At 42.9% G+C, this 24541-nt stretch overlaps 2 protein-coding genes across 11 annotated transcripts in view; both read right to left on the bottom strand.

The window, feature by feature from the left end:
- The window catches only part of LOC145359193 (ataxin-7-like protein 3), a 38664-nt gene extending 25736 nt beyond the window's left edge, over positions 1 to 12928 (bottom strand). For 2 of the 5 annotated variants that reach the window (XR_013889556.1, XM_080213654.1), the window contains exons 1-7: positions 10538 to 10651; positions 8479 to 8677; positions 6761 to 6893; positions 4768 to 4939; positions 2223 to 2320; positions 1941 to 1963; positions 1779 to 1824 (exon numbers count right to left, since the gene is read on the bottom strand). Coding sequence is in view for 4 of the 5 variants with exons in the window: in XM_080213654.1 (XP_080069780.1) it covers positions 1779 to 1824; positions 1941 to 1963; positions 2223 to 2320; positions 4768 to 4939; positions 6761 to 6893; positions 8479 to 8619 (613 nt within the window). In the remaining variant the exon portion in view is untranslated. Of the gene's footprint in view, positions 1 to 1778; positions 1825 to 1940; positions 1964 to 2222; positions 2321 to 4767; positions 4940 to 6760; positions 6894 to 8478; positions 8678 to 8862; positions 9740 to 10537; positions 10652 to 12510 lie in introns of those variants that run through there. The other 3 variants (XM_080213655.1, XM_080213656.1, XM_080213657.1) reach the window with 3 other exon arrangements.
- Positions 12929 to 19729: 6801 nt separating this feature from the next.
- Positions 19730 to 24541, bottom strand: part of LOC145359228 (nucleolar transcription factor 1-like) — a 65862-nt gene continuing 61050 nt past the window's right edge. For all 6 annotated transcript variants that reach the window (XM_080213717.1, XM_080213719.1, XM_080213718.1 and 3 more), the window contains one exon: positions 19730 to 22168. In XM_080213717.1, coding sequence (XP_080069843.1) covers positions 22064 to 22168 — 105 coding nt within the window. In that variant the 3' untranslated portion in view covers positions 19730 to 22063. The remainder of the gene's footprint in view (positions 22169 to 24541) is intronic.

Below are 24541 nucleotides of genomic sequence, written 5' to 3'. Positions count from 1 at the left end.
AATCACCCATGATTAATGTGCCTTTTTTACATGCTCTAATAATCTCCTGACTTATTTTCCATTCTAAAGTATCGCAACTATTCGGCTTCTATAGACTACTCCCACCAGTGTCTTCCCTTGTTATTTCTTAACTAAACCTTATATCTTCTTGATATTACTACCAAACTTTTTCCATCTTTTACTGACAAAGCTAACCCATCAACCTTTCCTCCTGTCTGTCCTTCCAAAGTCGCATGCCCTTGAATATTTAGTTCCTAGTCTCGATCTCCTCGCAACCACGCCTCTAAGGTGATTTCCATTTACCTGAATTTGTGCCATTAATTCAATTTTATGCTAAATATTCTGTGCATTTAAGTAAAAAAACTATTAATTTTGCCTTTTTGCCAATTCTTCCCCCCATTGATCTTACTTGCTGCTTTTCAAAAAAATGTTTGTACTGTCTCTTCCTGTCATATTCTGGGTATCATCACAGAATAGCTGCCTTATGCTTTTGCTTTGTAAGCCTAATGATCCCCTCTCCTGAAACACCACCCCCCCAACCACTACCACCATTTAGTTTGAAGCCTTCTGTAGGCCATAAGACAAACGAGCAGAATTAGGCCACTCGGCCATCAAGTCTGTTCCACCATTCAATCATGGGTGATATTTTTCTCATCCCCATTCTCCTACCTTTTCCCCATAACACCTGATTAATCAAGAACTTATCTCTGTCTTAAAGACACTCAACGATCTGGAATCCACAGCCTTCTGCTTCTACTTCCCTACTTATGCAGCTTGCAAGAACACTAGTCGCAACACGGTTCAGATACAAGCCGCCCCAACGGCACAGCCACTACTTTTCCTAATACAGATACCAGTGTCTGACAAACCAAGACCCACTTATCCCACATCAGTCTTTGAACCACATATTTATCTTATGCCAATTTGCACATGGCTCTGGCAATAATCCAGCGATTAATAATCCAGAGATCCTATCCTAAGGGATGTTACCGCCTCCTGAAACAAAGCGTCCCGTAATACTCCGTCCCTGATATGCCGCTGTGTCCACAGCTCAATGACTCTAAGCTGAAGTTCCTAAAGCCGTAAACACTTACGGCAGCTGTCTGTGTCCTAGATCACAATGTTATCCAGAAGCTTCTACATGCTGCAATCTTGACACATCATGTTTGACAGCATTTAACTGCTTCTGCTGACTAGTTTTTAAAATGTGTGTTCATTGTTAAACTTTGAGCTCAGCAAGTAGGATTGGCTGCCCTGTGAAGTGATATACTATTTCAACTGTTGCATCCTGCGACAAAAATTGAAAGCATGCCCAGTTATCACTTGCATTAATTAAACCTAAAATGACAAAACTTCAAGGAGAAACACAGTTTATAAAATGGGTGTTTGAACAATGCTCACCTGAAAGGGTGTTCTTCACAAAGTTTGCACAGGAGGAAAAGAGTGCTTTGATGAATGGTTTGCATTTTCCTGCTAATGTATGTGGATAAGGTTTTGTGCTCTATTGTTCCTGATTCTAGTGTTTCATTATTTAGACAGTAAATAAATATGAAGTAACCTTAATTGCTTTTCTTTCTTTCTCATCCAACTACTTGACAAAATTAGAAATAAAACAAGGAATATTCCCAACCCAAACGTGCTTGGTGCACTATCTTAAGCTGCTGATTCACTGGGAGAGTTACATCTAACCAAGGGCTGTAAAGTGCAAAATAAAAGGTACCAGGTTTGCGATTGTGTATTTGTTAAAAAACAGAAACAGTTCTGTAAAACAAGCTCACCATTTTTATGTTTGAGAGATTTGGATCTCCGCGGCGAATTGGGATTCTGAAAGACAGAAGCAGCTCTTTAAGCAGCAGCAGCAGTGGTTGTTCGGACCACCGGGGCCACAAATAGGAGCCTTCTCTCTCCTGAAATGCAAATAACTCAAGGCAAGTACGTACCTTATCAGATTTTCTTTTCTTTGCTGGGTGAAGCAAAAGAAAAAGGAAATGTTAGCTGACGCAGATCTCAAAAGTAATGATCTGAAGAGAGTATGAATGATCATGCTTTTGGCAACTAAGAACCTACTTCTAGGTACACTGAGTGAGACATTAGCAATAGCATACAAACTAGCAGATATAAACTGAAAAAGGCCAACCAGGAAACTTAAAGCAACAGACAGCATATATTCAATGACATATTTGGAACTAAAACCCAAGGCTAATAAGTAGCAATAAATATACCTTTTTTCTCAGATCCATATGACCAGTCATTATCATTGATGTCATCATTATCCTCTTGGTCGCTTTCAGATTTGCTGAGGTTGTTGCTACTGGCTATTCTACAATGTAAAACAAAACACAAATCACCAAAGGCGTTATTAATGTCAAAGGCTGTTGCATCATTATGTCCATTAACAAGTTTTGTTCAATATCTAATAAAATGATAAATTTACAGAAGAAATTGATAAACAAACAATTCCACGCATTTCTTGGAGCAATGACACTTAGCAACCATTACCAAAGATGACGTAATCAGAAAATTTGAGATAGCTGCATTTGTTGCCAGAGTCTTGCATATGCATGAAGTTCTAGTGCTTTAACGCCACTGCGAGCAGAGTAGGATAGTCAGAATATGTTTAGTATACACGAATCCAGAAATTATTGTAATACATGGACCACTCCCTGCATTTCTTCTTTACTTTTGCAACATTCATTATCACTTTCTTTGTAACCACACAATTATAACCTAAAGGGTTTGAATCATCTTTATAAAACCATTTTATTTGTCAGACACTTGGTGATGAAACTGCTTTAGAATTCAGCCCCATCAGGAGTCAGGGAGAAAAAGTACAGTACCTTTATTAATAATATCAGCTTAATTATGGTTTGGTACAAGACTTGGAGTAGTCCCCACTCAGCCCCAATCCTAATCCCCAGCAAAGGAAAATGGATTTTTATCAGATAATATCAGTGCAGACCACATCACCTGTTCCATAACATGTAACATTCTACAGCCTAATCTGGCTAAAAAGGTAAAAGGGAAAGTCATTGTTTGATAAACAGAATGCAGATCATAAGCCAATCACTTACAGAGAGACACCCATTACTTCAGCTGCTGCATCCTAACTCAAAGTCACTTAATTCAAGATAACAACAATTCAAAATGCTGGCTTCAATTTACATTGCTGAATTCACATTACCCAAGCATTCACATTTTAGCACAAATGGTTATAGCTTTGGCAGGTTGGGCGTAGTAGAGCAATGTCATTGGGGTTCAGTGGAAATGGGTATCACTGATCAGCCTGCATAGCCATTTTACATTGGCAGGAGACACAGTGGTTTGAGAAAGCATTTACTAAATGCTTCCACGTATTGGATTCCATTGAAATTGTTAATTATATTCAAGTGGCCGACATTAACTGGTGATTCATTGATGTTCCTAATATATGAGGAGACTGCAGCAGTGGTTGTCGGGTTTGGGGCTGCACGCTTGTAACCCATGTCCCTATAAATAAAAGCTTTGAAGTGTTTAGAGGTCAGGCTTGCATTCTACCCTGCACCAACTAGCTATCTGGAGTAGAACAGAGATCACTGAAAAGATTAAAGAAAAGTCTGGAAGTCCAAATACTTGCAAGTATCCTGTATCACATACTTTTGCATTGGTTCAGCATGAGCTGAAATCCAAAGATACTTTGTTGTTTAGTAAGTCAGGCAACTGGAAATGATTGTATTCCTACATCACCAACCGCAATCTACTGTAGGACTCAGATGTACTGTTTGTAGGTCAGACCCCTAATATCACTTATCCCAACCATAACTTGAGAATCACCACACAGTTTACAGTGTGACCAGATGGGTGTTTTTGGGGTTTTATAGCAGTGGAAAATAATTTATCACCATCTATACTAAAGTGATGATAACAAGATTAAAGTAATAAAAACTTACGTGTTAGAAAAAAAATTGTATTTTTCCAAAAACCCCACTACAAATATTTGTTAAAGCAAAGCTCAATGTATTTTTAAAAGAAAATCAAGTAAACGATTGAAAAAGAGAAATAGTATGGGGTATGGAAAATAAACCGGAAGTTGGGACTAGATTATACCCAGCGGTTTAAAATGGCCCATTTCTATTTTGTATCAAAGTGGATTAAGCAAGTTAGCCAAAACGTGACAAATCAAGGAGACCGAAGAAATTAGCCCACAAAAATGTACAAACTTCTTCAATTTCACACTGTACACGTTAATCATACAGGCCAGAACTACACTGGATGGTAGGCTTCAGCACAGATCAAATTAAACATGATTCGAAAAGCTAAACTAAACACTGGAACTAGTTCAGACAATGAACTTCGAGAGATTCAAATTAGTCGGAGTCCTGCAAAGCACGAGGATAAGTTAAGAACCAGAACAGAAAATACATTGTTCTGAGAGCAGCACAGTGGCTAACACTGCTGCCACACAGTGCTAGGGACCCGGTTCCAATCACTCTGTGGGGAGTCTGCATGTTCTCCCCATGTTGGTGTGGGTTTCCTATGGGTGTTCCGGTTTCTTCCCACGGTCCGAAAGACGTGCTGGTTAGGTGCATTGGCCATGCTAAATTCTCCCTCGAGGTGGAGTGTGGCGACTAGGGGATTTTCACAGTAACTTCACTGCAGTGTTAATGTAAGCCTACTTATAAAACTAATAACTAAACTTATAAGCTTAGCAAGTTTATATTTTAGATTGCAGTTGTCTTTTAGATTCACCGCTCAAACCCAAGATAATCTTAGTTCAAGCAGTTAGCTAACCTCCTGTTTGCAATCCGACTGCTATTGCGACCCATTCCCAAACACTTTTCCAGGTGAGGAGCAAAGCGGGAGGCAGCAATACTACGACTACAATTTGGACATTCACATTCCTTGTTCTTCCACTGGTTGTAGACTTGACCAAAAATGTCCACACCCGGCTGGTCCACAATTTCTGAAACACATAAGCAAACATCACCAACTAGTGGATTGAAAGATATAGCCAACCCTCTCTCTACTGCAGTTCGCAACAAGCTCAAAACCTGTGTTGTATTCTTGTGTCAACAGTAAATCTTCAGCTGCAATCCCAACAACAATCAAGTCCCAACATGCAAGAGCTCTCTCTCAGTCCCCCAATCCCTACCTTCAAATCCTTGGAAACGTTTGGTTCCTTTACTCTCAAAGACAATTTCTAACCGTCCTATCCAGTCTGCTAAGTCTCCAGACACTAATTGAGGCCAAAGGAGATCTGTGCCATTTACCTTTCAGGTAGGCTTCACATTCCCCATACGTGATGCATTGACTGTGATTTCTTAAGCATTTCTATAGCAACAAAAAGATTTTAAAATCTATACAATCCACTATCAAATAAATGGTAGATGGATTAAATACAGTCTCCCCTGGGATAGACAAAATGAATCTTGGATTTTGTCCAAGAATCGTCAAGCACATAGATATGTTTTCTCCTCTTATGAGATGATATGCTGGAACAGCTCTGGCTCAAAAAGGGAGCCTAGGGAAAATCTCTTGGGTTTCTGAGGTATCCTTGACATGCCTTCATATAGTATTATACCTAGAATTCATCTGGAAATTACTGAAAGGCTGTATCACAGTTCCAGATAACCTGTGAATGGAATGCATTCTTCGTTCAAGGAAGCCCTGAAATTCCAAAAAAGTTCCACCCACTAATTTTCACCTACTCTTCTGAAAACACCAAATCATGCTCATAGTCCCAGGGGCACTCAACTATGAGATCCTCATCAAGGCAGAATCGGTGACAATTCCAGCAAGAGGGTTTCATTCTGTATGCAATGCGTAAGAAAAACAAACTTATGAAGTAGTGCTCAGAGGAAGCAAGGATTTTCTGACCAAACTGTTATATCTATGGACTAGTGGGCAACTTTTTGCAACATTGCAGATCAGAGGCTGCACCTTAGATTATGATCTTGGTTGGATGCAGAGACAGACCACCAACCCTTTCATAGGCCCCTAAACAAAATTAACATTATAATTTTTACAAATGAAACTATGATGATGAAATATACAGTTCAAGGAGGAGCAGGCACACTTGATAGGGCCAGAGTTCTTGCAAATCTCTCCTTATTGATAATATATGATTAACATATTGCATAAGGAGAATAATTGAATAAAGGACATAAAATTATCTTGATTTAAGACACTGCAGCTATTGAGAAAAATTGTAAGATAATACCTGTACTGAATGCTGGATTAAACATCAATTATTGCTCAGTTAAAACAGCAAACATTATAAGGAACCGCAGAACAAGATGAGCAGAACGTAGTCTTTGCTCAATGATTCTCTGAAATACTTTGAACAATTCCACCTGCCAAGTTTGCTCCCTTCTTCTGAAAGTAACCACTGGCGAGCTCTCAGCCACCTTTTATGTGTAGGTTTTGTTAGAGTGGTAGCCTACCATTGGATTTTAGCTCAACACCTAAATAATTTCTTCTGGCATGTGGGAATTTTTGTTCATTTTCCTTCCTCGTACTCTCAGAGCTCTGCAGTCAATTATGCTATCCCATCTGCCACCTAGAGCAAGATGAACTAACTCAGCATTGAGCAAGACTTGAACCTGGGATGCTCTTTTCTTGAATTGCTCAGCACCACAGCATATAGTTTCTTTGTTCACTAAACCCATCTATAAACGATTCTACATCCCTGCTCCCAATTCTTGTCAGAGAACTGTGAACACAAAATAATTCCTCGTTAATTATTCAAGGCAAGCATCCATTCAGTCATACCAAACACACTTACCAAAATCCTTCATGCTGTCTGGGTCCGTTTCATCCAAAAAGAAATAACCACACTTTACAGCTCGGTGCACCTCAAAACAAAGTCCCAGACACGCATCATCTACGAGATCAGAATAGATCTCATGAGCTACGGCCTGAAACACAAAGCTCACAGGTAAATGGAAAGAGATTCACAAGGAAAACACTTATTAGGGAGGCTAACATATGCTGCCTCAAACAGGCCAAAAGAAGCCTACCAGCCTCTCTTCACATGTTTCCTTACTGAGGAAGCTGGTTCCTAATCAGTTCCTAAATTTTTATCAATAGTCATCACAAAACGAGAAGCAACTTTCAGAAACATAACAAGTTGTTTAAAATCAAAAGATTTCTAGTTTTCAGTCCTTGTGTAATAGTCTCCAGTGAAGCACTGGAATGCTGATTTCCTACCAGTAGAGTACACCACACCAACAGCCTTTAGTGGGGTACTCCTGGACATTTAATCACTTGCACATTGTGCTTAGCTTTTAATCCCAAAATAAATTGGTCCAACCGTCACACTACTGGCATCTACTGGATCCAGCACCAAGTTGCAGCATGTTCCAATGAGTCTTCTGCAGAAAAGAGCAGGAAACCACAAGCTGGACACAGAAATATTGCCATAATGTCACACAAGCATACACAATGAGCTGAAAGTTGATGGCACACAGGAAATACAGGTTTACCATTTTTCTATTGAAGTTGCTACTATGTCAGCATAACAATGGATGACAGTCAGGCTACTTGCTTGCACAACTAAAGGGCTCAAACAATCTGCCAGTCATCCTTCTGTTTAAACTCTATAGATCATGATTACACCATTTTGAAGCCCTGTCAATAGCATCTCAACACTCCAGCTCATGCTTTTAAATGCCTGGATGACATCAGCCACTTCTTACCCACCACCTTTCCCATTTCAACGATAAAGTCAAGTAAATGGGGAAACAGAACAGAGTAACTTTCTGTGAAACAAACTGTGGTTTATTTCTCATTATTCAGCAGAACAATTTTAAGACCGCATGGAAATGCCACAAGCAGAGGCAATGCACAATAAACACAGGCAATGCCCGTGCAGGACACATGGTGAGTATCAAGTTCACAACATCTGGAAGATAGTAGCCACAACTGCGAAGGAAAAATATATGAAATAGGAGAGGGCTATATGTCCCTCGAGCCTGCACCACCTTGACGAAACCATGGCTGGACTTCTACATCAAGTCCACTTTTGTGGCATATCCCCATATCCCTTGATTCCCTTAATGCCCTAGAAGCTATCGATCTCAGTCTGGAATAGACTCAATGACTGAGGATCCACAGCCATCTAGAGTGGAGAATTCAAAAGATTCGCAGCCAACTAAGTGAAGAAATTTCACCCTATTTCAGTCCTAAAAGGCCGACGCCTTAACCTGAGACTATGTCCCCCAGTAACAATGGTGGCCATGCCTCTAAGAGGGACTAGTCTTGTCTTGTGGCAGTCTCTCAGTGAATAATCAGGAATTATTGTTTAAAATAAAACTGCAAAAGATGAAGCAACAGAATACACAGATATCCAATGTTGAAGACAGAACCTTTATTCATTCAATGAACCAAAAGTGCATCCTCAACATAAAGAAGCGTGTGATAAACATCAAAAGAATTCAATGCTGGAACAATGAGCAATGAAATGCACGGATAGAGAACAGAAGAGGGTGTTGTGGTACTGGCCTGCTCTGCAGAACTTTCAGGGGTAGCGTCAAACTCCATGGCCTGGTCACTGTGCTCTCTGCTCATCTGCCTCTGATCTCGTTTCAGCTGCCGCCAGTATTTCTGCTTCTTCTCCGAAGATACCCGCTTCAGCTTGGGCATGGCTGCAGAGTTCGCACACAAGGACCTTCTTAAGAACTGACTTCTCGCGTCATCTGTTCTGTTAGGTTAGAGAACAGAAATTTAGGCCAAGCTAAGTTATGCCAAGAAGCTGAGCAAAATTATTCCAAGCTTAGTCAGTGCGGATGGTCAACCCGGGCAGATTCAATTCCCAGTGACTGGCACACACTTTAGAAAGACTGACTAAAAGTAAAAGTAAGAGATGTAATCAGTTAGCGTACTCACCAGCCAATCTGGAGCCACTCTATTCATTTTCCATATCTGAGGAGCAGTCAGGTCTCCGGATCTTTGTGGCAAAAGAAAAATCTCCTTCAAAGTTCAAGATTTGCTCAAAGTTTTCTTTCCTCTGACCCCAGAATGCTCTAAAATGTAAAAGAAGGCGCTGTCCCATTGATCATCCGCCAGGGGATTGTCAGAGCGACAAGGTGACTTTGAAATTATCCATCATCATTGGAGACCATATTCAACTCGCAGATCAAGAATCTGTACACTCAGTTACAGAGAACAGCAGACATCTGTGAACGAGCTTCACAGCAGAATACCAAATGCCTGGGACTGAACAAAGATGACTGGCCAGGTAAGGGAGTTCAATGTATCCCCTCAATTAATTGCAGGAAATGGCATCATTGCACGATTAAGTCTTTGGTCAAATCTGTGGTTGAGTTTTCATGCATAGAACGTTACTAGTAAATCGGAAAAATGAATTCGCATTGCATCTCGCAGACCAAATCCAAACCGGTATCCTTGCCTGTATCTCAGAATACCAAAGCTTAAAAGGTGAGTAAAAAGGGCTCCATAAACAAGGTAAGTGGACACCCTGCTGGTTTCTATTCCACATCATGGCAGTCACAGTATCAATGCAAGTCTTACTTTTGGCAGTATGGGTCAGAAGTGAAAAGCAACAGGCAAAGACCATAGCAAATAAAGGATCTCCCACATGAAGAAGCTAGTGTCAAGATTGGGGAATAAGAAGAAACTCAAGAGGAATATCCAAGAGCTGGTCTGTCACGAGGATGAATATGAACGAAGTGCATTCCCGCTGTATGTTCCACATCAGGTACCAGAATTACAGCGTTAACATATTCAGAGATTAAAATTGATTCTGTAGTAGGAGAAAATAGTTATTTCATTGTAGTAGTTGACCAACAGCAAGAACACCAAGTTTATAGGTGCCAGCGGAACCTGTAAAATTGGTGCCCTGGTGAAGCTCAGCTTCCCAGCAGATAGTTCAGCTACATCTGCCTGTACCATTTCATCTATTGCCTCAAACACAAAACCAGTACCTTAAACAAATCCTTTTAGAACGTGGTCCAGGTAAAGGAAGGTCATCTATGAGTGCAGGACAAGCACAGGGAGAAAATGGGGTCAGAGTGGCAGACCGACTCACACCGAGAAAAATATAGACAGACGGGAAGAAGAGATGGCTGGAAGTGTGTTCAGACTGTAATGAAACTAAGGGATATTGAAGAGGTCATCAACGACAAGAAGTTGGGAGAAGTTTACAGTCATAAGAAAAGCTTGAAACACACCCCAAACCACAACAGGAATAAAACACATCCACACACACATGGAAACTGGTAAACTATCAAACTCAATTCCATAGGTGATGCAAACCCATGGTTATGGCTTAAGGGATCCTGAAGTAACTCACACATTCAGTGTTTTGAATTTAGTACTGTTTGACCACACACAAACACACATCACATCTTTCCCCACATGAAGCAAACTTGTGCACCCTTTCATAGCATCCAACCCAAGCAAATGCAAATTCCTTCATTCAACACAGGCGTCACCATTCTCTGCATATAAACGTCCAAGTATTCATTAAAGCAAGCATGCGCAATAATGTAACAACATATTCACTGAGATAAGGCCAACTCCCAAGTCTTCTGCTCCTTACCTCAGATTTGCTGTTCTCCGGACCAGATATCGACATTTCCTCCATTTTCATTGGCACTTGGTACTCTGTACTATTTTCTTTCTACATAGTAACAGGGTGGTCACGGAGAATACTAGAAAAGGGAAAGATAATCTGTTAAAAACGAACAAAGACATTTGAAAGCTACACTAAAACCACTTGGGGTGGGGTTTATGTTCCACTCTACATAGTGTACCACAGTAAAATAGCAAATGCAGGAAGTCAACATATTTGCTGCCCTCAAAGACATTGTTATTAACCTCATTGGCCCTCTGTTGTTATTACTTATATCTACACAATACATTGTTGCAGCGTGTTCACAACGTAACAGAGGCTGACAAAATTTGTCTCTAAGTATATTGAAACGTCTGCAATCTATAAAGGAACAAATCATGACTGGGCCAATCTGGGACATCTGTAAGTCTTAACTTGGCAGACTTTCCATTAGATGAGTGTTCTGTACGTTGCATTGATCTGCAAGATGTGCTTGTGATGACACATTAATCACGAGAGAACTGAATTACAATTAAGCATAATACCTAGCAATATTGCTTTGTGGGGGAAAAAAAAATGACAAACCTCTGTTGTAAATCTGGACAACAATCAGGCCATTTGTTTACAATGTAAAGAAACAAAAAGAGCCTTCTTGTCCAGGACATTCCTCCAATCATTTATATCGTACCATTCATAAAAAAATTCTTTAAGAAGGATCAGTCATGCCTTGCTTACTGTGCTTAGGTGGAGATGCCTTTTCATTGATTCAGAGATTTTCGCTCAGGATTGATGGTTTCTCCTCCCACTCAATAACTACAACATGCCCCTTCCCAAGCAGAAGCTATTCCACAATCTGCAGCCTCCTTCCTTTAAGCAGGGCAAGCAGATTCATTTTCCAAACTTATCCTGCTTTCCCAGATTCCAGACACAGCGTTCCTCAGGCCATGTACGTTCAAAGATGTCTCCTCAAACAGTAGTCCTCCAGATATTCTCCTGCAGCAGACTAGGGCTGTACCAGTGGTTCTGTTAGCCCAGGCTCGGCCTGGCAGTCATTCCCCCCCCCAAAGCGTCCATCTGAACGTTTCCCACCTCACACCACCCAACAGGCTTGTCTGGAGGATGTTCTCCCCTTACCCAGGGGGAGTGTCTGGAGCATTCCCCTCCCCTTACCCAGGGGCAGTGTCTAGAGGGTCCTTACCTTACCCAGGGGCTGTGTTTGGAGGGTGTCCCCCCACCACTCCCTACCCAGAAGCTGTATCTGGAACGTTCCCCCCTTTAACCAAAGGGCTGCGGCTGGAGGGCTTCTTGCCCCCCCCCCCCCCTAACCCAGGGGCAGTATCTGGAGAGCTTCCCCCCCCTTACCCAGGGGGCAGTGTCTGGAGGGCTTCCCCCCCCCCTTACCCAGGGGGCAGTGTCTGGAGGGCTTCCCCCCCCCTTACCCAGGGGGCAGTGTCTGGAGGGCTCCCCTGCCACCCTTACCCAGGGGCACTGTCTGGAGGGCTCCCCTGCCACCCTTACCCAGGGGCACTGTCTGGAGGGCTCCCCTGCCACCCTTACCCAGGGGCACTGTCTGGAAGACTCCTCCCCTACCCTTACCCAGGGGCACTGTCTGGAAGACTCCTCCCCTACCCTTACCCAGGGGCACTGTCTGGAGGGCTCCCCTGCCACCCTTACCCAGGGGCACTGTCTGGAAGACTCCTCCCCTACCCTTACCCAGGGGCACTTTCTGGAGGGCTCCCCCCCTACCCTTACCCAGGGGCAGGGGCAGTGTCTGGAGGGTCCGCCTATCTAGGGACTATGACTGGAGGAACTATTCCCCCTCCCCCATCCCGTTCCAGGTTGTGTCTGGAAATCCCCTCCTCGCTGCCTGGCTCAGTCAGGGGGTCCCTCTGCGCCTCTCTCTCTTTGGTCCAAAACCCCCCACTCCCTCTCGGTGCCAGGCCTCCCCTCGGAGCTCTTACCTGCGGATGGCCTCTCTAGCGCCGCTCCTTCCGGACCGTTCAGCCGCGGAGGGTGCAGCTCTGCAGGCCGGCAGCGCCCCCGAGCCCAGGGCCGTGCTGCATCTCGCTCCGTGCCCGCACTGAGTGGCTCCCGGCGCGGCTCCCTCAGTACCTCCGGCCGCAATGGCACCTCAGAACCCGGCTGCCATTTTGCAGAGCGGCGGCGGCGACGGCGGCTCCCCTTCCCCCACACCGAGCCCTCACGGTGCTGGAGGCGTCGCGATGGCGGCAGCCGCTCGGGTTCTGGTTCGTCTTCCCCTCGGCCTTCCGTCCCTCTCACCCTCTTTCTCCTGCCCCGGGCCGAGTCTAGCCAGGGGCCGCTCTCTCTCTCTCTCTCTCCCTCTCTTGCCGCCGATGCCGCTTCTCTTGCTCGGCCCCAGGCCGCGTGCAGCCAAACCTGAAAGCGGAAGTACGTCACTGTCCCCGCCTCCACTCTCTGATTGACAGCGATGTTCACCAATAGCGGGCCGTCTCTCTGTCCGGTCAGCCAATCAGCTGGAGAAAGAGCGGTGCACCGGTGCAGGGCCAAGAGAGCTCAGTTCAAGTTTGGATGCAGAGCGCCAGGTTGGGAAACCACTACCACCCCCACCCGGCGGGGGAAAGGGGGCAAATCCCACTGCACCCCCACCCAGGGGAAAGGGGGCAAATCCCACTGCACCCCCACCCGGCGGGGGAAAGGGGGCAAATCCCACTGCACCCCCACCCAGGGGAAAGGGGGCAAATTCCACTGCACCCCCACCCAGGGGAAAGGGGGCAAATCCCACTGCACCCCCACCTAGGAGAAAGGGGGCAAATCCCAATGCTCCACCCAGGCAGGGGAATAGGGGCAAACCCCACTGATCCCCTTCCCCCCCTACGGAACAGGGGCAAACCCCACTGTTCCCCTCCCCCCCAGGGAACAGGGGCAAACCCCACTGTTTCTCCCCCCCAGGGATAGGGGCAAACCTCCCTGTTTGCCCCCCCCAGCAGAAAGGGGGCAAACCCGCTGCCCCCACCAGGTAGGGGAATGGGGGCAAACCCTACTGCCCCTCCCCTGCACAGGAAAGGGGAAAAATCCTACTACTTCCGCAGGAGAATGAGGGTAAACCCCACTGCCCCCCCCCCCCACGGGAATGGGGGCAAATCCCACTATCTTCCCCAGGCAGGGAAATGGGGGCAAATCCCACTGACGCCCAGGCAGGAGAATTAGGGCAAATCCCACTGTCCCCACAGGGGTATGGGGGTAAATCCCACTGTCCCCAGGCAGGGGAGTGGGGACAAATCCCACTAGCCGCCCCCCCCCCGAGATTGAGTAGCAAATCCAACTGCCTCCCCGAGGGTAGTAGAAGAAATTCCTACTGCTTATAACCCCCGGCTATCCCAGAGATCTGAATCCAAGCATTCCCTGGGCTCCATCAGGCTCTATAAACCCTCACTAAATTCTTTTGAGCCACAAGATTGGATTAGCGTCCAAATCCCAGAGTCAGACCCACTGCACCATCCTGATCGCTGAGTTGTTTCAACTAAATAGCCTCTCACTCAAATGGGACTACCTCTCATTTGGTGCACAGCGACCTCCCTGGCCAGACAGGAACAGAAGGGAAAGAGGTCGTAATAAGTTTATTTAGCATCTGAACACAGGGGAAGAGAACAGAACCATCAGTGCCGGAAGGGAAGTGAAATATTCTGGTCGTGTGATTCAATATGCAACTCTTGGCATTTATGACAGTGACTGCTGTACAACGTAACTTCGCTCTTTGCATTTAAACTTACTGGTGCAAGTAAAATGCATTTTTTAAATCCAAAAATGATGATCGTACAAAACATTTTATTCAGCTCTCCCAAATGTAAAATTGTACATAAGTATGTCAAATGAACCTGGAATCTGAAGCTGGATTTCTTGCTGAAGGAATGCCAGAAAGTACGGCACAAATAATCCCTTAGTTAAATTTAGCAGAGAAATTTTTTAAAAAGCGTCAAGAACAGTGATTACTGCGCAGGACAGTTGGATACAAAGTCGGAAATCCCTGCACATTTGGAAAAAACAAAATATCACGCCTGATCTTTTAAGGGAGATTTCATCAGTTATCAGCAACTGACCCTTACTGTATGGAAACGCAGTGAAACAGACCAAAATAAAAACAAATTACTGCGGATGCCGGAATCTGAATTATCAGAAACTGATGGGAAATCTCGATAGGTCTGACAGTATCTGTGGAGAGAGGGTAGAGCCAACATTTCGAGTCAGGCTGACCCTTAGTCAGCATTTTGTTTGTATGTCGCGTATGAGATAGGGCACATTCTGTGTGGAGATTAGTCGAAAGCGAGCGTGGTGTAGGGATGCCCGCGTTAGACTGGGGTGAGCACAGTAAGAAGTTTCACAGGTTAAAGTCCAACAGAGGAGCTTGTGGAAAGATACCGAGAGCAAAGTTTGTAACTGCACACCTGTTGAAAAATCCAAGATCCTGTGAATTGGTGCTAAGAGAAGTTTATTCAGATGATCCCTCACTAAGAGCTGAGAAACGTGACGTGATGATTCAATATGCCATATCTTATGGCCTGCACAATGGTTATGATTCTATTCCAGTACGGTTATAGAGCAAAAAAATCTAGTGGGGTTCTAGCCGTCACAAATGCAATTTTTATTGTATCTGCGTAAGGAGTTACTCATTCACCAATGCCCAGTGCAGGAGGCCCATCGAGTCTTCAAGAAAACCTAAATGCAGAAGGAGGCGATTTGGCTCATCGAGTTTGAATGGACAACAACCCCACCCAGGCCCCATCCCCGTAATCTCACAGTTACCTTGCTAATCCCACTAACCTATGCATCCCAAGACATCAAGGGGCAACTTTTCATGGACAATTCACCTAACCTGCACATCTTTGGACTGTGGGAGGAAACTGGAGCACTTGGCGGAAACCCATGCAGACATAGGGAGAATGTGCAAACTCCACACAGTGACCCAAGCCTGGAGTTGAACCCAGGTCCCTTGAGCTGTGAGGCATCAGTCTTAACTAATGTGCCACCAACTCTGCATCAAATCTCCTGACAGCATTTCACCCAGGCCCCCTCCCCCCACCCTATCCCTGTAAACTGTGCATCTACCATAGCTAATCCACATAACCTGCATGTTGGACAGTGGGAGAAAATTGGAGCATCCAGAGGAATCCTACATAGACAAGGGAAGAATGTGCAAACTCCATGCAGTCACCCAAGGAACTGAACCCAGGTCCCTGGCACTTTGAGGCAACAATGCTAACCACTATGCCAAACTATCCATTCATTTGCTGACGTGCAACTTGAACCAGATATAAACCAATAAAGTCAAATTTAGAGGACCCCATTGCTTAAATCACAAAACTATTTACATACTCGTCAGATTGAGACTGGATTCATATCTTGTGCATCAATCACTTGCTAAAAATATTTTCAATAACCGTTTTAATGCACATCATTGTTAGATTTTTCTTTTTGATGTCATTGCCCTCCATAGGATGGTTGCCTCAACTGAAAGATGATGAGGACGGCACAGTAGCAGTGGTTAACACTGCTGCTTCACAGCTTCAGGGACCTGGGTTTGATTGCCGGCTTGGGTCACTGTCTGTGTAGTCTGCACATTCTTCTTGTGTCTGTGTGGGTTTCCTGCAGATGCTCTGGTTTCCTCCCACAATCCAAAGATGCGTGGGTTAGATTGATTGGCCATGGTAAAATTGCCCCTTAGTGTTCTGAGATGTATAGGTTAGAAGGATTATTGGATAAGTATGTAGGGATATGGGGGTAGGGAATGGGTGGGATTGTGATTGGCACAGACTGGATGGACCAAATGGCCTCCTTCTGCATTGTAGGGTTTCTATGACTTCCTATGTTGCCTGATTATCTCAGGTGTAAAGAAAGCCAAATCAAAAATCAATGTTAAGGCATGATAATCATGTGCAGAAAGCTCATTGCTTGGATCCAGATTATGCTATAATAAAAGGGAATGTGGCTAGAAAAATGGGAAGCATTTAGCAAAATCATTTTTAAAAGGAAAAATAATTATATTCATCTTGCATTAGATCATTCAAATGTCTCAAAAACATTTGAGATTGTGTTGAGTTTACTGACTGCTTTAACATATTGCTTTACGATCTGGTCCACTGGTCTAATATTGTGGACTACTTGGCAAGTTGCAGAAAACATCCAGCTCTGCCTCCCTCAACAAGTACAATCTGGTTAAAGGAACTGGAGCAATACTAACCTACCCCACCATTCAATTAAATAGTGGATAATACATCTCCAGTTCATAAACCCACTTCCCCTTCATAATTCTATCAAAATTATCCAATTAAAGTCTCAGTTTTGAAAGCTCTGATTGTTGTAACATCCTCAAGCTTATTTTTGAGAAGAGGATCCAGGTTTCTACTATCCTTTATGTATGCAAGCCTACTTGTGATTTCCCTTCTAAATACCATGGCTTTATTGTCCCCTCATTATTGATTCTCCCTTCCAGAGCAAAGTTTCTCTTTCAACTAGTGCAAATTACATTGCCCCTTTAAATGATTTTATACTCAAGGTGACAAGCCAAGTTTATCAACACATCCTCAACTTAATCCTCTGGCCCATTGTGGAACATTTAAACTGAATAACAACCTCCTCTAAGCTGCAGTCAAACTTATGGAATATTACAGATGTGATCCAAGCGTCAAACTCTGATAGTGAAAGATCAACTCTTTATTGCTTCAGATTCCACATGTGTATGATGACATACAGTATGGTAGATAAATCCAAATTGGGAGTAATATTTCCACCTCCAGCGTTGTTATGGGTTTGCAACCCACTGCAAAATCTCTGAGCGTTGTGTACACTGGCCTCCAAATATTGGGGTGACAGGAAAAAGGGTACTTACTTGCATCTGATAAGCGTGATGGGGTTTAAGTGGTGACAAACCTCCATCATGTGTAGTCTAGTCATCCCAGTGGGAAGTTCAAAAACAAGCTAATGCTCTGCTCATTATAATTCACAACACAATCTGCTAGATACAATAAAGACAGGGGGTTTCATGACAAGGAAAGCCACATGGCTGCTGCAAATCTATGCACAGCAATCAAATTACAATCAGAAAAACAATAGGGGTGGCATAATGATTAGAATCTAGGTAAGACACTCTTTTGGAGAGTTTGTGCAACCTCAATGGGCCGCATAGCTGCCTTCTACACTGTAGGGATTCTATGGAATAGGGAGGCTGGAGGAAATAGTCCAATAAATTATTACAGCACAGTAATAATGCTCATTTGAAGTTGGGGCAAGATAATTTTGCTTTACATCAAATTATGTTGTGCTAGGGTGTCAGTTTAATGTTGATAACTGTTTCACTTCTATTAACTATTCTTCACATTGCTATGCACAAAATATTAAGATAATTGCCTGATTTTCTAAATTGCTTGTGGTGACACAATCTCTGATTCTGCAACCAGATCCAAAAGGAGGCCAAAACACATGTTGAAGCTTCTAACTTAAGAATACAGCTCAAGATTGCTGATTTCCAGCTTTCTGAATTAGGGGGAAATTTCCTATGCTGTCTTTTAGGGTGGCACAGTGGTTAGCACTGCTGCCTCACAGTGCCAAGGACCCAGGTTTGATTCTGGGTGACTGTGTAGTTTGCACATTCTCCCCCCAGTCTACATGGGTTTCGTCTGGATGCCTCCCACAGTCCAAAGATGTGCGTATTGGTGGGTTGACCATAAGAACATAAGAAATAGGAAATAATAAAATAATAAAAATAAAAAAAAAATAAGAAATGCTTAATTGCCCCTTCACGTCCAAAAATGTGTAGGTTAGGATTAGCTATAGTGAATGCACCGGGTTGTGGGCCTGGGTAAGATGCTGTTTGAAATTTCGATGCAGGCCTGATGGGCCAAATGGCCTCTTTCTCATTGTAGGGGTTCTATTTCTCAATTCTTCTAGAGTGCATAATTGTACACCTATCATGCTCTTCTATGACCAGGTTTCATTCTCTCCCTCTTTGTCTCACCTCCAATGGTAATTACAGATTCACCATGACTCGAATTCCAATCGTAGATCCATTCACTCTGCAGTGCAACTGGCATTGATATAGATTTCTTTCTGGGAGAAAAACAGGTTTGACATACTTAGATCCTTGATGTTCTTTCTTTGCTGTCTGAATTATTAATAAGGATGGAGTCCCTGCTTTCTCACAGCAGGTTGTAAAGAGGTCAGCATATTCTAATTTAAACAACAGCAGCACAGTGGATAGCACTTTAATATATAATGAACAACCAGATGGCAGCCCCAGCACTTAAGTAGCATTCTCATCTCAGAGTCAGAGGTCAGGATTGAAGTTCCACTCAACGTTGGATTATTCAGGCTTTACTGACACTCGTCTTTCAAATGAGATGTTAAGGTTTCAATTGCTCTCTTGGCCAGACAACTTAAAGAGCAGGGGAGTTCAATTTCCTAACCAATATCTGTGTCTCAGCATTGTGTTTAAAAGCGATCTGATTATTTACCTCACTTTGTGGGACCTTGCTTTATACAAAGTAGCTGCCATATTTTCTTACATATGAAATGTAGTCACCATTGCGAAGTAATTCTTTGGCTGCACGTGGTTTTGAGATGTTCTGAGATCAGGAGAAGTGCTATACAAATGCAGTTTCCTTTGATGAACGACAATCATCCTTCAAGATGCTAGTGTTTAGCCATACTGCATGCTTTGCAAGATGCAGCAGCAGCATTGTCTCAGAAACAAAATTGTGGATGTACACTTAGCATTTACAAGATGTCTGATCCAGCCTTCATAAAAAGTACATATTCCAAATACCAATCCCCTAACAGTGGATTTAGGTTTTGTATTCTTAAAAATACTCAGCAAGGAGAACGATACAACATTTTGAGAGAATTGGAACACGGGCTTCCATTTGTGTGGTCTTACTCCCAGAGTGAATAACGAGGCGGCTCGAAATTAAGCATTTGTTTGCATTTTACCACTGTAATCTACTACCATGATCCCAATCACTAATCCATCTGCATAGCAGCTGCCACCAATGCACGTTTTTCTCCACGTGAAGAATGATTTGACATATTTAGATCATATTTTGATGTTTGTTCTTTGCTGTCTGAATTATTAACAAGGATAGACTTCCTTCTTGATCAAATATCCTGTGTAACCAGGGTCATCTTAAATAATTGCATTCACCCTGCAACCACAATTTTTGTTTTTTTTTAATGGTTGCTTATAACCACTTGAACAAAAGGAACGCTTTCCCTATAAAATGTTTCAGAAGTTCCAACATCAAATTACAAGAATCAGCAAATACAAATTCAGTGAGGCATTCTCTCTACAAAACAATCTTTAAATATTAGAAAAATTCCCAGAAGATCACAGAAGCTAAAAGTAACATGGTACGTATGGGTTACTAGCACAGTTTCACGTTGAGTGCAAAAATGCACTCATTTCACCTCTTACAGTACACACGCTCAGTGCTCCTGACCTTACTGTAAGAACCAGAAAATAAAAATGGAAAGTAAAGCTGCAAAATACAAACGACATTATATACAGATACCATACATCCTCATTCAAACCCAACACAAGTACAACAAAGTGCCTCTTTCAGTACCCTTTAAAAAGACATCCACCCTGCTCTGAAACTGGGCACAAGCTGATAAGGTATTCAATCATGATCCGGAGTTTAAGCAAAGCTGCAGTCAGAAAAAGGCTCAGTTGCAAAGGGTTTCCCTCCCTCCCCCCGCCATTTTTACACTGATCTCTCACAGGTTAACAATGATGAAGAAATAAAGGAGAGCATGGTTTGGCTGTAGAGACTTTAAAAAAAATCTGATTCTGCCTCTCTCTTATTAGAACTGGGACTTGGACATTAATTCACGTTGCTTCCTGTTCGAGGAAGAGATAGATTCCTTTTCAATCCCTGAATGTGTAATTACTCCTTAATTCTGGTGTGCAAAGAAACTACAAACGGAACACAGACTCGTTACAAGTTATGCAAAGGAAAGTGCTGGACTTGTATGTGAGTGAGAGAATGAGAGAGAGACAGAGAGAGAGAGAGAGATACTGCAGTACTGTAGTGTTCCAAACTCAAGGTGGCTATGTACAGGACTCAACCTCAGCAGCTCCAGGCAGTCTCTTTTTTTAAAAAAAGGACTCCAGCAGTACAACCTTTAAACTCCACAGTTCAAAGGCTGAACCTGTCCATTAAAACCTTCTCACAATATGCTTTTCATTTGGTATGACAACCAGAGAGCTAATGTACATTCCATTCAGAAGTGACAAAACAGAATTTGAAAGTACAAAAAAGCTATTTGCAGTCTCTGCCGCGAGCGTTAAACTGCATCTAGAACATCAAGATCAACTCCCACCAATATAGTAACTCTTCAATCAAATTCAATTGACAGACTAAAATAATACAAAATACTCAGGCCTCTCTGCAGTAATGCAGTCACATCCTCCATTCGTAAACACAGTAAGGAAAGACCACACATGCAGAAAAAGTAAAGTTTTAAGTAACCAGAAAGAAGTGGGTTGTAAAGACAGATTCCTTTGCAATCTTGGAAGGGCCCTGGGCAACAGGAGCTTATTTCTTCTGCCATTAAAATGAACAAGCACTTGCTTTGGTGCAGACCTCTCAATGATTTTGTTCACATTACTAAGGAGAGATTTAATTCACGAAATACTGAATCCGAAACCTCTCTCAGAAACATCCCTTAGTATTTACAAGCTTCAATGTCACAAAATACTCTTTATTGAATCAGACCAGACACAGGCACTGGTCTTTCCCAGAGTCAAGGCCAAACCTTTGCCCATAGAAAGCTCCTCCAAGTAAAAGACCAGGACACCCCGCTTATGGGAATACTAAAGAATGGATGGCTTCAATACTTGCTATCTAACCACCTTGATCTTTCGATTCTGCTTAAACATGAAACAAATTGGACATAGGACCAGAACGAGGCAGGATCCAACTTCAGAGACCATATTTTTGTTAAAAAAATTAAAAATTCAAAGCTTTGCAATGCAAGTATGAATGACCTGATAACCCCAAACACCACCTTTAAATATGGCGAGTGACTTCACACTCAACGCGCGCGCACGCACACACACACACACACAAATAATTGAATCGTGTGCGCCTGTCCTTCTGATTACGTAAGATGTACTCCAAGCCATAAGAGAATTTGTACGTCAGGTTTTTTGAAAACTTGAGCCCTGAAAGTCACTCATTAGCACATGGAGGGAGTGTAATTTCAGATTGATTGTAACTGGGATTGTTCTACAGAAAAAAACCGCCTACAAATTATCCATTTGGTCCATTCTTACTTGCATCACTAGTGGTTTTCAGTGAGCTGAAAGCAACTCAGGAAAGCCCAGTTAATTTGTTCCATGGAACCGACTGGAGAATGATGGCTGGATCAAGTCAGATTTTAAGTGTGTCTGCTTCTGCCAATTGTCTCAAACAGTTCTGGTAGTGGGCATAAGGGCTCTTTAGAATGATAGTTTCAGTACTGCCTGGAAGATCTCGGAGCACTTCAGTCAGAGTCTGAGTCAGAAGACTCTTCTGATGAAGAACTACTGCTGCTATCAGATTGATTTTCATCTTCCTCTTCGCCATCGTCATCATCATCTTCTGCATTCTGGGAAGAAAAACAACAGCAATCATCATACAGCGCCACATTTGGTTCATTTTTAATAAAAGGGAGAAATCTGCCTGCAAGATAAAGGGGTCCAGAAGGTCATAAGATATGGAGCAGGATTAGCACATTTTTGGCCCATCAGGCCTACTCCACCATTCAATAATGGCTAATAAGCTTCAAAACCCCACTTTCCTGCTTTTTCCCTACAATCCTTGATCCCTTTACCAATCAAGAACCTATCAATCTCAGTCTAAAATGCACTCAATGACCTGGACTCTACAGCCATCTGTGGCAATGAATTCCACAGATTCACCACCCTCCGGCTGAAGAAATTCCTCATCTCAGTTCTAAAGGGTCATCCCTTTACTTTGAGGCTGTATCCTCCTACTAATGGAAATACCTTCCTCACGTCCACTCTGTCCAGACCTTACATTATTCTGCAAGTTTTGGTGAGATTCCACACCCCATCCCCCGCATCGTTTTATATTCCATCGAGTACAGGCCCAGAGTCCTCAGACGCTCCTCAAACATCAGGCTTTTCATTCACAGGATCATTCTCATGAACCTTCTCTGGACTCTCTCCGAGGCCAACACATTCTTCTTTAGATATGGGGCCCAAAATTGCTTGCAGTATTCTAAATGTGGTCTCACCAGAGCTTTATAAAAGGTTCAAACTGGAAACAGGTTACTGCAGTTATAAGTAAAATCTAGATCAAACAAAGCTTTTGTGTATTTAAGACAGTGATCAATAGGTTCTTGAATGGTAAAGGGATCAAAGATTATGGGGAAAAGTTTGGGAGCTTTTTAATTATCCCAGGCAGAAATTCCTACGTAAAAAAAGTCAAGATGGCAAATTATATAAGCCAGATCAAGGTTTGTTTGTAAGTTAGAATTGAATCAAGACATTAACTGAGAATGTATCGATCACAATCTGAAATGTAACAGCCAACTTTTTTATTTATTTGTTCAAGGGATGTTTATTGTCAATTGCTAATTGCCCTCGAAAAAGACGGCAGTGAGCTGCTGATAGGGAGGGAGCTCCAGGATTCTGAGCCTGCAGCAGTGAAAGAATGGTGATACATTTCCAAATCTTCCAAGGCTTGGAAGGGAAATCATAGGTGATGGTGTTCCCATGTATCTGTTGCCCCAGTCCTTCGAGGCGGCAGAGGTTGCTTGTTTGGAAGGTCCAGGTGAATGAGTTTTGGTGAGTTACTGCAGTGTATTTTGTGAATGGTATACACACGGCTGCCACTGTGCCTGGGTGATGGAGGAAGTGCATGTTTAAGATTGTGGATGGAGTTCCAATCAAGCAGGCTACTTTGTCCTAGATGGCGTCGAGCTTTTTGAGTGCTGCTGAAACTGCACTCAATCGAGTAAGTGCAAAGTATTCCATCACACTCCTGACTTGTAGATGGTGGACAGGCTCTGAGGAGTTACTCTCTGCAGAATTCCCAGCCTCTAACCTGCTCTTACAGCTGCACTATTTATACCAAAGGGTAGAGACAAGACAGGAGAGCAAAATAAGAAATGAGGGCCACAGAATGGCAGGAAGGGACAGAGACAAAAAAAGCTATGAATTCACGAACAATCAAGATTATTTGCGGCAAAGATAACAATAAAAAACTAAAGACTCTGTACTGGAACGTGCATAGTATTCATAAAATAAATGAACTGATAACGCACATTGAAGTAAATAAATGATTTGATAGCCATTACAGAGATGTGGTTGCCAGTATTTAAGAGGGGATGGAGGCAGTAAATGAGAAACTATAGACCAGTTAGCTTGACATTTGTTGCAGGGAAGCTATTACAATCAATCGTTAAAGAAGCTATTAGCGGAGCACTTAAAAAATACAGTAATCTGGAAGAGTAAGAATAGTTTTGTGAAAAGAAAATTTATGTGTAACGAATTTATTAGGAGTCCTTTGAAAGAGCAATATTGCTGTGGGTACAAGAGATGTACTGTACTTGGATTTCCAGAATGTATTTAAGATGCCACATCAAAGGCTATTGTAGAAAATAAAAGCTGTGTGTGTGTGTATACGCGCACGCGTACATGTGGGGTGTGGGGGCAGAACACACAAAATGGGTGTTTGTCTGATTGGCAGGATGTGCCAAGTGGAGTCCCACAGGGGCCCCCACATTGGGGCTTCAATTCAATTGTTTACAATTTACATGAATGACTTTGGTTTAGTTTAAAGTTTATACATTGTCACTTTAATCTAAAACGCAACCCTGTTAAGCTTATTTATTTGTGTCACGAGTAGGCTTACATTAACACTGCAATGAAGTTACTGCGAAAATTAGTCGCCACACTCCGCTGCCTCTTCAGCTACACGGGGCGAAAATTTAGCATGGCCAATGTATCTTACC

This window comes from Carcharhinus amblyrhynchos, chromosome 27 (assembly GCF_965287045.1).
Source record: "Carcharhinus amblyrhynchos chromosome 27, sCarAmb.v2.hapA, whole genome shotgun sequence".
Classification (NCBI taxonomy): Eukaryota; Metazoa; Chordata; class Chondrichthyes; order Carcharhiniformes; family Carcharhinidae; genus Carcharhinus; species Carcharhinus amblyrhynchos.
The sequence above is the reverse complement of the archived record's forward strand: the minus strand, read 5'-3'. Positions and strand labels throughout refer to the sequence as shown.